General features: G+C 50.1%; 1 protein-coding gene across 3 annotated transcripts in view; it reads right to left on the bottom strand.

The window, feature by feature from the left end:
* Positions 1-12,500, bottom strand: part of LOC135258188 (schwannomin-interacting protein 1-like) — a 29,152-nt gene that overhangs the window by 5,961 nt on the left and 10,691 nt on the right. For all 3 annotated transcript variants that reach the window (XM_064341485.1, XM_064341484.1, XM_064341486.1), the window contains 3 exons: positions 3,643-3,761; positions 746-863; positions 397-594 (listed from right to left, as the gene is read on the bottom strand). In XM_064341485.1, the coding sequence (XP_064197555.1) occupies positions 397-594; positions 746-863; positions 3,643-3,761 (435 nt within the window). The remainder of the gene's footprint in view (positions 1-396; positions 595-745; positions 864-3,642; positions 3,762-12,500) is intronic.

Here is a 12,500-nt window from a genome sequence, read left to right as displayed (position 1 = left end):
TAATTGTGCTACTTTGCAAACATTTACATGAAAAGAGGTTTTAAAGTTTTTTTGTTTTTTTTTTAAACTAATAAAATTAAAGACTGGGGTGAGTCAATAGGCTCCTCATTGGTGAAAGTGTGGACACTTGACCAATAAAGGAAGCCACTTGGTTGATAATGAAGAATTGAAAGACAAAGATAATGATAAAAAAAGCCAAACCCGCAATGTGCTATGAACGAATGATGAAAAATCATGCAAGAACTTTCAACCACCAACTGAGCAACAGAAACTCAGAACTTCAGGACCGAGTTTGAGAACCACTGCGTTGGAACACGAGTCTGGCGGATTTGATTGGTGCAGCTGACGATGAACTGTGAACTGTGAACTGCGAACTCTGCACTCTGGGCCACTCACCAGGTCAGCCACGGGGGACTTCTTGCGGACCTGCCGCTCCACCTCCACCTGCATGCGGGCCATGGGCTTGGCCATCGCCAGCGCCATCTTGGCCTCCGCCTGCAGCTTCTTCTGCCGGCTCAGGAAGTCCGAGTCGTCCAGGGACTCCGAGTCGTCCTCGGTGACGTCGCGGTCCGAGCAGGAGGAGCTCTGCTTGCTCTGGGGGGGGGGGGGGATAGACACAGACACATGACCGCTTAAAAAAAAGGTTTGGGCCTAGGTTTGGGGGGCCTTGGTTGGGGGGCCTCTGTTTGCAGAGTGTCGGTTTGGGAGGCCTCTGTTTGTGGGGCCTCAGTTTGCGGGGCCTCACCATGGGGGACAGGGGCGTGTCCAGGCTGGTCTCTGTTCTGCTGTCCTCGGCGTCGCTGTCCTTATCGCTGCCGCTGTCGTTCACGAAACAGATCTGTAGGTTCGTCCCATTCTGGAGCCTGAGGATGGACAGACGGACCGAGGGATTAGAGACAACACAGAGAGATAGAAAGAGAGAGGGAGAGAGATGCACTTCCTCCTAAACTGTACAAAATACACACAAATATAAGAAAAACATATTTCCACAATTTATATTAAAAAAAACTTATATTCCTTATCATTTCCAATTGCGGCTCAACATGTTAAAACTTGCCATAACCTGAGGGACACTGAGGGACTATTCTACAGACACAGGAGATTTATTATTACAGGTTGGCAGAAGGATAAAAGGGGACGGACAGAAAGAAGGGTTAGAGTACAAACAGAATCATTAAAGAAGGCAGACAGGCAAAGATAGTCTAGATAGGGCAGCCATATTGAAGGCTTAGAGAGGTCAGGGCAGACAGACAGACAGACAGAAAGACAAACAGACAATCTGAATTACCAGAAGGCAGAATGACTGAGGGATTACAGACACCCAAAGCTTAATCTAGTCATGCATTTGTGGTTATCAGCCTGTTTTAGAATAGGAGCATTTATGACCTGAACCACTAGGGGGCAACATAACGTGTTTACACATTGTTCATTTAACAGTATTACACACAGTTAGTGGGGGGGGGGGTTGCCAAAACCTAACCCCAACCCTTCTCATCTGCAGTGTTTTCTCACCATAGAAAACCTGGAGGTGAATTTAATAATGACGTGATCGCGACTATTCCAATGACAGTCCCCCCCCCCCTCTAATTATCTCACAAAAGAGTTTTGGTCAATATCTGACGGTTGTGGAATTTCCACCCTCAGTGGAAGCACTGCACCGAGCGGTTGAGAGTGTGGTCACGGTGCTATGGCGACCGTGCGCGGTTCCAGTAGCGTCTCTCTCGCACTTCCCCCTTTTGAGAAAGAGCGGTGCGTGGACCGCACGCGGACCGCTGACCTGGAGGGCCCCACACCCCCCACCCCCCACCCGTCCGCTTATACAGGAACCCCCCCACTCCCCACCGCACGCCGAGCGCTGACCTGGAGGGCCCCCCACCCCCCCCCCTGCTTTTACAGGAACCCCCCCAACGTTGCTCTGCACGTCTGCGCCAGCGTGCTCTACGCGGACCGAGTTGGTTTTTTCCGGACCACCCCTTTCCGGAGGAACGCTGGGCTGGGGCGAGCTGGGGGGGGGGAGCCCTGAGCTGAGACTTCTACGTTTTTCTGTTACTGTGAATCCAGCAATGCTGATTTCCATTCCCATTAATCCCTCTCACTGAGGAGAAAGCCTCTGATTGGATGTTGAGTGTTCCTATGGGTTTATATAATTTAAGTGTATGTGCATGTGTGTCAGAACATTTTTTTTTTGGCTATTTTTATTATTTCATTTACATTTACAACTTCCTTCTGGTGGTAGTTGATATATTAACAGGCTTGATTCATATTATAAAACCTATTATAAGATAAGTAAAGAAATCTTCATCTTTGTCTACAGTGTTTAATAAGGGGATTAAAAGCATTGCTAGCCCAAATTCAAATTCAAAATTGCCATCAAATGCATTTGTAAATATTGGCAAAAACTACACCTTCTTTCCCTCCTCCAGTTTCTTCCCTGTTGCTGTCCCCCTCCAACAACTTGATGTGCTCTCTCTTCATTCTCTCTCTCTCTCTCCATTCTCTCTCAATTCTCTCTCTCTCTCTCTCACCCCTCTCTCTCAGTGGAGTTTTTCAAACATTAATCACTTTTTCTTTTTCTTTTTCTTTGCTTTTCCCACGCAGTGGTAGCACCTTTGAAAACATGACAACAACAGGAAAACACCCTGCCCGGGACTGCCTTTGCTTAAATTCATCATGGCCTAGGTCCATTCCCACAGCTGGGGAAGTTTATAACGATTGAGAAATACTGTGAGAACAAGCAAACCTTTACTCTGCACTGTGCACTTGCTCTGTGATATGAATTATTTTAGAAAGCTGTTGTGAAAATGAGCACACTTACAGCATCAGACCCTGGCGCAGGCAGTTTATAATCACTTACCCTGAGTTATATGCATGTCATTTGAGTGCCGTGTTTGGGCTGAAACTCAGTTTATTAAATAATGTTCATGGGAATTATTAATGAATAATAATCACTAATGAATAATAATGGTTTTATCTCTGAATTTAGCAGGACTCGTCTATCTTAATGTGTGTGTGTGTTATACTTGTATTTGTGTGAATTGTTGTAAATGATGCAATATAATTCCTCAAAAACTTTAAGGTAAGACACTGGAAACTGAAACTAAAAGAGAGTGGGGTCCCCAGGAATCCTGGATAACACAGAGACAACCAAAGAAGCACTTCTGTGCAACAGCTCCTCACAGTGGCAGGACACGGTATAACCAGTGGAGAAATGTGCACGTGCAAACACACACGCACGCACGCACACACACATGCACATACACATGCACATACACATGCACGCACACACATGCACATACACATGCACGCACACACACACACTTACACATGCACACACACACATACACACACTCTCTTTCTCTCTCTCTCTCTCTCTCACACACACAGACACACGCACGCACGCACACACACATGCACATACACACACACACTTACACATGCACACACACACATACACTCTCTTTCTCTCTCTCTCTCTCTCTCTCGCACACACACAGACACACGCACACACACACATGCACAAATACGCTCTCTTTCTCACACACACACGCACACACATACGTACACTCTCTCTCTCTCTCTCCCTCTCTCTCACACACACATGCACACACACACACACACACACACACACACATACACACTGACCGTGTGGACAGTGTGGGCTTGTTGTTTGGGCTGTAGTTAGTATACAGGGCTGGTCCTTCGTCAAAGAAAGTCCCCAGGGCCAGTTTCTGCCGGATGCACTCCCTCTCGTTCTTCTGGGCCTACGGAGAAGAGAGGAGGAGCAGCTCATCAGCCAGAGTGGAGTCTGGACTACAACTCATAACCAGCACAAACTATACAAGACTACAAGTACCACAGCGCATCAGTACACATTCTATACAGGAGTACCTGTGCAACACACAATCAGTACAGACTCTATACAGGAGTACATGTGCAACACACAATAAGTAAGTCAGAACAGCACGCAAGTCAGAACAGCAGAGACCCTGGCCGTCTTCAAACGTAGACTGAAGACTCACCTCTTCAAGCTACATCTCACCTCATCACCCCCCACTACCCTCTAACATTTTTTTTTTCCTAAAAAAAAAAAAAAAAAAATAGGGTGTACAATTCACACTTATACCTAAGCAAAGTTATACCTATTGTAGCTCTCTTGCAGGAATGTTGTAAAGCGCTTGTCTCCGAGTTTTGTAATGCACTTGTTGTAAGTCGCTCTGGATAAGAGCGTCTGCTAAGAACCTATAATGTAATGTAATGTAAAGTAGAGACTCTAAACAGGGGTACAAGTACAGGAACACAGAATCCGTATACAGGTGCAGAATCAGCACTGACTCTGTACAGGTGCAGAATCAGTACAGGCTAAACAGGTAGAGTCAGTACACAGTCAGTGTACTGGGGCAGATCCAGGATGACTTTTCTGTGATACAACAGCATGTATGCTGATGACCTCACAGCACTGGGAGCCCTGAAACAAGACCCTAATGCATTTTTATCTCCGCTCTGTGACTGAAGCAATTAAAGTCTTCTTCTAATCTGCTGTGTGTGCAAATAAATACACAAGTAAATGAACTGTAGCCTGGCAGCCTGTCAGGTTTACTTCCTTGTTTTCCTGACACCATGCTGCTGCCATGTGTATTGCTCTCTGGGTGAACATTCTGGGTAAACAAGCCACCCCCCCCACAGTGCCCGCTCTCCCTCAGGTAGCAATGAGGTATTCTTTCCACCAGAGGGCGCTGTGGCATCCCCGCTCAAGGCAAACAAGCTTGACTGCGCATTGCCTGGGGCCCGTGTCACGAAGCAGGACTGCAGGATTGAGGAAAAAAAACCGGAACCCTCCCAAATCTGGAACACGGACTGAAGTAAAAAGAGTTGCTCTGGGTTGTACTCAGCACAGTTATCGAGCTATGATGCCAGCGGAACAGGCCGTTCAGCCTATCGGACGGCTGGGATGCCAGCGGAACAGGCCGTTCAGCCTATCGGACGGCTGAGATGCCAGCGGAACAGGCCGTTCAGCCTATCGGACGGCTGGGATGCCAGCGGAACAGGCCGTTCAGCCTATCGGACGGCTGCATTGGACGGCTCACTCAGGCCCCTCGGGACCCGCTGGGTCTGAGTTGGCGGTGGCAGGCCGGAGGGAGGGCGCCGCGGCGGGAACAGACGCGTGGCACGCGAGGGTCCCACAGCCGCGCAGCACGGACTGCCGCCGCTCTCCACCGCGCCGAGACCACGCGCGGCTCCGGTCACATGACCCGCGCCTGTGTGCCAGCAGCTGACGCGTACAGCCCTGCACGCGCAACAATCTGTTTCCGCTGCCCCGCTCTCACACACACACACACACACACAAACACACCTACACGCAGATACACACCAACACACACATATACACACACAGACACACACCTACACGCATACACACTCACGCACGCAGACACCTACTCGCACACAAACACACACACACACACACACACTCTCTCTCACACACATACATACACATATACACACACACAGGATATGATAGAAAGCGTAGCCTGAACAGAAGCCCTACATTAATGCACACTTCTGACAGAGCTCTGCTCTCTTTCCCTCTATCACATCTCTCCCTCTCCTCTGTTCTCCCTTCTCTCTTCTTTCCTCCCTCCCCCTCTCTCTCCCTCTCCTCTCTGTTCTCCCTTCTCTCTTTTCTTTCCTCCCTCTCCCTCTCTCTCCCTGTTCTCTCTGTTCATCCCTCTCTCTGTTCTTTAGTTTCTCCACAGTGGAGCGCTCTCCCCATGGAGACAAAGAGCCCCATTCAGCAAGGCTGTGGATTGGTTACCATCGGCGACCTCGTACCCAAGCACCAGCACACAGAGGGAGGGGGAGGAGGAGAGACAGAGAAATCAGGATGCTGGGAAAGTGTGCGTGTTTGTGTGTGAGGGTGTGTGTTTGTATTTGTGTGTGTGTGTGTGTGTGTGAATAAAGAGAGAGAGAGAGAGAGAGAAAGAGTGTGTGTGTGGGTGTATGTGTACTGTGTGTGTGTGTGTGTGTGTGTACGTGTGTCTGCGCATGTGTGTGTGTGTGTGCGTTTGTGTGTTTGTGTGTGTGTGTGTGTGTGAGTGAGAGAGAGAGAGGGAGTGTGTGTGTGTGTGTGTGAGTGAGAGAGAGAGGGAGTGTGTGTGTGCGTGTGTGTGTTTGTGTGTGTGTGTGAGTGAGAGAGAGAGGGAGTGTGTTTGTGTGTGTGTGTGAGTGAGAGAGAGGGAGTGTGTGTGTGCAGTGTGTTTGTGTGTGTGTGTGAGTGAGAGAGAGAGGGAGTGTGTGTGCGTGTGTGTGTGTGCGTGAGAGAGAGAGAGAGGGAGTGTGTGTGTGCGTGTGTGTGTTTGTGTGTGTGTGTGAGTGAGAGAGAGAGGGAGTGTGTGTGTGTGTGTGTGTGCGTGTGTTTACTCTCCTACCCCTTCCCCCAGTTTGGTGATTGGCAAGCACGCTGGCGTCATTCTGACGTCCGCAGCCAGACGCACGACTCGGAACTTCGCCCGTTTCCGATCTCACCTCTAACACCGTTTATTTATATCTCCCCTTCAAAAGGCTTTCCACTTTCCGCCAAATCGTGACGCCGCGCGCTGAGTCACCGAGCCCGTCTGTTCCGAGCGCCGCTCGCCGTGAGAGACAGGAGACAAAACGAGGGACGGCGAGCGCTCGCACGCGGCGAAGAGAGACGAGGAGATTCGGACCGGGGCGGAGCAAAACACTCCTCGTTTGTCCTGGCAAATAAGGACCGGGCCTCGCTCTGCACGTGGAACTTCACAAACAATTACACACTTTCTGGCCTCAGTGCCACGGTGGGAATAACAGCGTTCAGCCTATCAGAGGGCAGAGATGAAGGCGGAATAAACTGCGTCAGACGGCAAATATGAGAACATAAGAATGTATTCTGATGAGAACAGGCGTGTTCAGCCAATCAGATGGCTGGGATGCTAGTGGAACAGGACATTCTGCCTATCAGATGGCCGGGATGCTAGCGAAACAGGCCGTTCAGCCAGTCATGCGGCTGTGATGCTGGTGGAACAGGCTTGGCAGGCAGTGCTGAGGGAGATGGGAGCACTGTGCTATGCCCAGTGATTAAAAATGTTCAGTCACACTGGAGTCTGGGCGGCTCTGAGTTCTCACAACAGCCTCCCGGATCAAAGGCTCAAGTATGGAGAGCTCTGCCAGCAGGGATGGAGGGAACGGAAAAAGAAGAGATAAAAAGGGATCGGGAATGAGGATGAGTCAGTGCAAATTAGCACACACACACACACACACACACACACACAACCACACGGACTCATATGCACACACACACAAAATGTTTGTCTGGAGTGTGAACAAGCGCGTGATTGGAAGCCTCTGAAATCACCATTCACCGCTAAGGAGAGAGAAACCACAGGTGTGCCACTCTACTGGTATAAAACTGCCATCCAACACCAGAGGGGGGAAAGAGAGAGGGAGAGAGAAAGAGGAGAGGGAGGGGGGAAAGAGAGAGGGAGAGAGAAAGAGGAGAGGGAGGGGGAAGAGAGATACAGGGGGACAGGGGCAGCGGGAGGGGGAGGAGAAGAAACAAAGAACGCAGACACAGGTGCATTGCTTTACAGACCGAATCCATAGCCACCTCACCAGAGAGAGGGGGAGAGGAGAGAGAGGGAGAGGCGAGGAGAGGAGAGGACAGAGAGAGAGAGAGGAGGGAGGGAGAGAGAGAAGAGGAGGAGAGAGAGGAGGCGGAGGAGGGAGAGAGAGAGAGGGAGAGGAGGGGAGAGTTGAGGAGAGGAGAGAGAGGGAGAGGAGGGGAGAGGGAGGGAGGAAAAGACCATTATGGTCTGACTTCATGCTGCATCACTGAGCTAATACGCTGGCAAGTGGGAGGAGGAGGAGGAGGACAAATTTAACCTGGGCACAGTCCTGACTAACAACCAATGCACACTCAAACTCACACACACACACACACACACACACACACACACACACAGGGGACCGATCTCTCTGCCGCCGATGTTTCGCCGCCTTCAATAGAAGAATAATCACCGTTGCCCTTTCTCTGTACCCCCCCCCGAAAGGCAGAGCACCAGCAGCAGCCCACAAGCTGCCAAAAATGCGGCAAAGGATGACCTCATTTTACGCCATGCCAATGCCAAACACAGCTCCGTCTTCCCAGCATGCACCGGGGCCCGAGCACAACCTGTCCCAGGCAGAATATCACAATAGATCTATCGGATGGAAGAATTTTTCTTTTTTTTAAAAAACAAAACCCCATGACAACACCATCTGCTGGCGCAGCGATGCGCTAGTCCTTTGAGCAGCAGCGCTGCATTCACGCGCTCGTGTGCACACTGAATAGGTCTGCCTAAAGTTTACCGTTCAGGAACTGATTCCTCACCACGCCAGTGTGCTGCAGTACTGCTGGTTTTTCTTTCTCGTAGTTAACTGATTGATTAGTGTCCCTGATCGCCCAGAGATCCCTTACATCTGGTGTCCCACGTGTAAACCTGTCCTTGATTAGAGAAGGAAGAATAAAAAACCGGAGAACTACTGGTTCTTGCCAGATTTGAGTACCCCTGCCCCAAAGAGTCTATGGTAACACTATAGTGCATCAAGAGCACACGTTAGGAATATACTGTGACATTGTGAGGTCATCAAAACACACCTTAGCCATACACTCTGCCATTGTGACATCATCAAAACACACCATGGCCATACACTGTGACATTGTGAGGTCATCATGGCACACTTTAGGCATAAACTGTGCCATTGTGAGGTCATCATGGCACACCTTAGGCATACATTGTGCCATTGGGAGGTCATCATGGCACACCTTAGGCATACACTGTGCCATTGTGAGGTCATCATGGCACACCTTAGGCATAAACTGTGCCATTGTGAGGTCATCATGGCACACCTTAGGCATAAACTGTGCCATTGTGAGGTCATCATGGCACACCTTAGGCATAAACTGTGCCATTGGGAGGTCATCATGGCACACCTTAGGCATAAACTGTGCCATTGTGAGGTCATCACGGCACACCTTAGGCATAAACTGTGCCATTGTGAGGTCATCATGGCACACCTTAGGCATATAATGTCACGTTCTGAGGTCACCAGCACAGCGTACACCTGGTACAGCACTAGGGGATACGCCAGCGAGCAGCGGGTGCCCTCCACACCACATCCTCCATCTTCACCACCCACAAATAACTCCTTTCAGTCGTATAATAGCCTCTAACCTTCAGCTTGTATTGCACAATTCAAAGAGCTGAACTCAAATCTCATTACAAGATTTAAAATAAAAGCCAGCAAAAAGGGCTGAAGACAAGACATGAGGAGAAGCAAGAATATAGATGTGATAGCCCACAGGGCGTCCACAGCACGCACACAGTGGCCTTGAGCCACGGCCAAGCCCTGCACACACAGACACATCGCCGCCCAGGGAAGATGCAGCGGCAGATTCTGATTGGCTCACGCCTCCCGTGGCCATGGGAACGGGGCGTGATAAATCACCCTGGACCCCCTCCTCCCCGCCCCCGGCACACTGGCTGAAATACGGAGCATTTATCAGACACGGTTTCTTAACCCCCCCCCCCCCCCCAGGAGAGAACCAGCAGAGCAGGCTCTCCCTGCTGGAGGTACCAACGGGGAAGATCAGGCAGTAATTAACTTCTTCTAAATAATTGAAGACATGGTAATTACCTGTGCGTGTTTCAGTGTGTGAGTGCGTGTGTGTGTGTGTCCCCATGTGTGCCCGTGTGTGTGTGTATGTGTGTGTGTGTGTGCGTATGAGTGTGGGACAGAGCCCAGCTTTCTGTCTCACAGTATTTCTCTTTCCCTGACCTGCAGGTCAGTCTATCTGCCACCATGGCAAAAACCCATTCTGCAGCAGGACCAACAAAGGAACAAGGAAAATGAACACTGATGATGATGAAGATGTCTGTCTGATAACGAACACAGTCTATGGTAATGCTGTCTCTCTGATAACAAACACAGTCTATGGTAATGCTGTCTCTCTGATAACGAACACAGTCTATGGTAATGCTGTCTCTCTGATAACGAACACAGTCTATGGTAATGCTGTCTCTCTGATAACGAACACAGTCTATGGTAATGCTGTCTCTCTGATAACGAACACAGTCTATGGTAATGCTGTCTCTCTGATAACGAACACAGTCTATGGTAATGATGTCTCTCTGATAATGAACACAGTCTATGGTAATGATGTCTCTCTGATAACGAACACAGTCTATGGTAATGCTGTCTCTCTGATAACGAACACAGTCTATGGTAATGCTGTCTCTCTGATAACAAACACAGTCTATGGTAATGATGTCTTGGGCAACAAACGCGATATCTGAAAAAGATGTGTGTCTCCTTGACGATGAACACAGATGACCGCAGCGATGTGGTTGCCATGGCGGCTAGGCAGCCCAATATGACGTGACCGTCACAGCACTCTCGTCTTCGGCACACAAAGCCCGCATCGAGGGCGCAGCTAACCCCCCCCCCAACACACACACACACACACGGCAGGTGCCGCTCAAAGGCACCTTTACCGGGGGAGAGGGAGGGGGCGGACGCATCTGTCTGAACACAGAGGGCTGCGGCTGATTGACACGGTAGACACCCAATCAGAAAGGTCCCCAGAGAGCGGCTGTCCGAAGGCCCCGGGACCGGCATTTCAGAGACGCCCAGACTGCAGAGAGACACACCTTACAGAGAGAGACCCGCGTTTTAAAGAGCTTCGCTATATAGACCTGCATTACAGACAATGCCTTTTCAGAGAGACCTGCCTTAAGACATACCAGCCTTTAGAGAGACCTGCCTTTAGAGAGACCAGCCTTTAGAGACCTGCCTTTAGAGAGACCTCCTTAGCATAAGCTTAAGAGACTGCTTACAGAGACCAGCCTTCAGAGAGACCTGCCTTTAGAGAGACCAGCCTTTAGAGAGACCTGCCTTAAGACATACCAGCCTTTAGAGAGACCAGCCATTACAGACAATTCCTTTTCAGAGACCTGCCTTAAGACATACCAGCCTTTAGAGAGACCAGCCTTTAGAGAGACCAGCCTTTAGAGAGACCAGCCATTACAGACAATGCCTTTTCAGAGAGACCTGCCTTAAGACATACCAGCCTTTAGAGAGACCTGCCTTTAGAGAGACCAGCCATTACAGACAATCCTTTAGAGACATGGACCATTTAGAGAGACCGCCTAAGACTACCCGCCCTTCAGGCAGCCAGCCATTAAGACAATTCCTTTTCAGAGAGACCTGCCTTAAGACATACCAGCCTTTAGAGAGACCTGCCATTACAGAGAACCTCCTTTAGAGACATGTGACATTAGAGAGACCGCAGCCGCCCCGCCCCGCCCCGCCACCGCCGCCACCGCCAAGCCTTTACAGCAGGGCTGCCCGATCCCGGTCCTGGATATCTACCGTCCTGCAGCTTTTCATTTCAGCCCTAATTTGGAACACCTGACTCTGCTGATTAGCAGATCGAGGAGATCTCTAGCAGGTGAATGAGGTGCGTCTTTGTTAGGGCTGGAGTGAAAACCCACAGGGTAGCGGATCTGCAGGAACAGGGCTGGGCAGCCCTGCTTTAGAGGGACAACACCTTTTCAGACAGACCTGCCGGTCAGAGAGCTGATCTCTAGAGCTGTGCCTTTTGGAGAGACCCAGAAGGCAGACAGAGCACGTCCTGTGACCTCACAGCCCCACCCCTCACGCGCTATCTCTCCTTCCCGCTATCTCTCCCTCCCTTTCTTTCTCTCTCTCCCATTTTCTTTTTCCATCAGCATCTCTTTTTTTTTTTTAAATCATTTTTCTCACTTGCATCCATATAAGAGCGACACAGCCTATCAGACACCTTTCAGAGGGAAGGAAAACCAAAAGGAATGGGTTTGTTTTCTAACCAGCGTGTGTGTGTGTGTGTGTGTGCGTGTGTGTTTGTGTGTGTGTGTTTGCATGTGTGTGTGTGTGTGTATGTGTGTGTGAGTGTGTGTGTGTGTGTGCGCGTTTCTCTCATTTCTCATCATTAACATGCCGAGCACACAGCACCTTCCCGCTCGCCAGCCCCCGCACACACACAGACACAGACACACACGCCCACAGACACACACGCACGCACGCACACACACTGCAGTTGTGAGGTCACACGATTGGTTACTCATCGATAGGATGCCAGCAGCATAGCAATGAGCGAAAGTAGCAGACGTCACTCACCCCCCCCCAAACTAAACCCCTCGCCCCCTTTCGCCTCTCTCTGCACCCCCCCCCTTCTGTGAAATTTTAAAGATGCATTTCCTATAAACAGAACCCATCCCCCACAGACACCTCTCCTGTTAATTAAGCAGTTATTTCCCCCCACCACCCCGCGTTAAATTTCAAAGGCATTTCTCAAATAAATAGATGTCTCAGTGTAGCCCCCTAATTCCCCCCCCCCCCCCACCAAACCCCCAAGATCCTTCTGGTGAGCACTGAACCCCCCCTCAGGGGTCCTCAGTCTGAGTGTG

The sequence above is a fragment of the Anguilla rostrata genome, chromosome 6 (genome assembly GCF_018555375.3).
Source record: "Anguilla rostrata isolate EN2019 chromosome 6, ASM1855537v3, whole genome shotgun sequence".
Lineage (NCBI taxonomy): Eukaryota > Metazoa > Chordata > Actinopteri > Anguilliformes > Anguillidae > Anguilla > Anguilla rostrata.
Note: the sequence above shows the minus strand (reverse complement) of the source record. Positions and strands in the feature narration are given on the sequence as shown.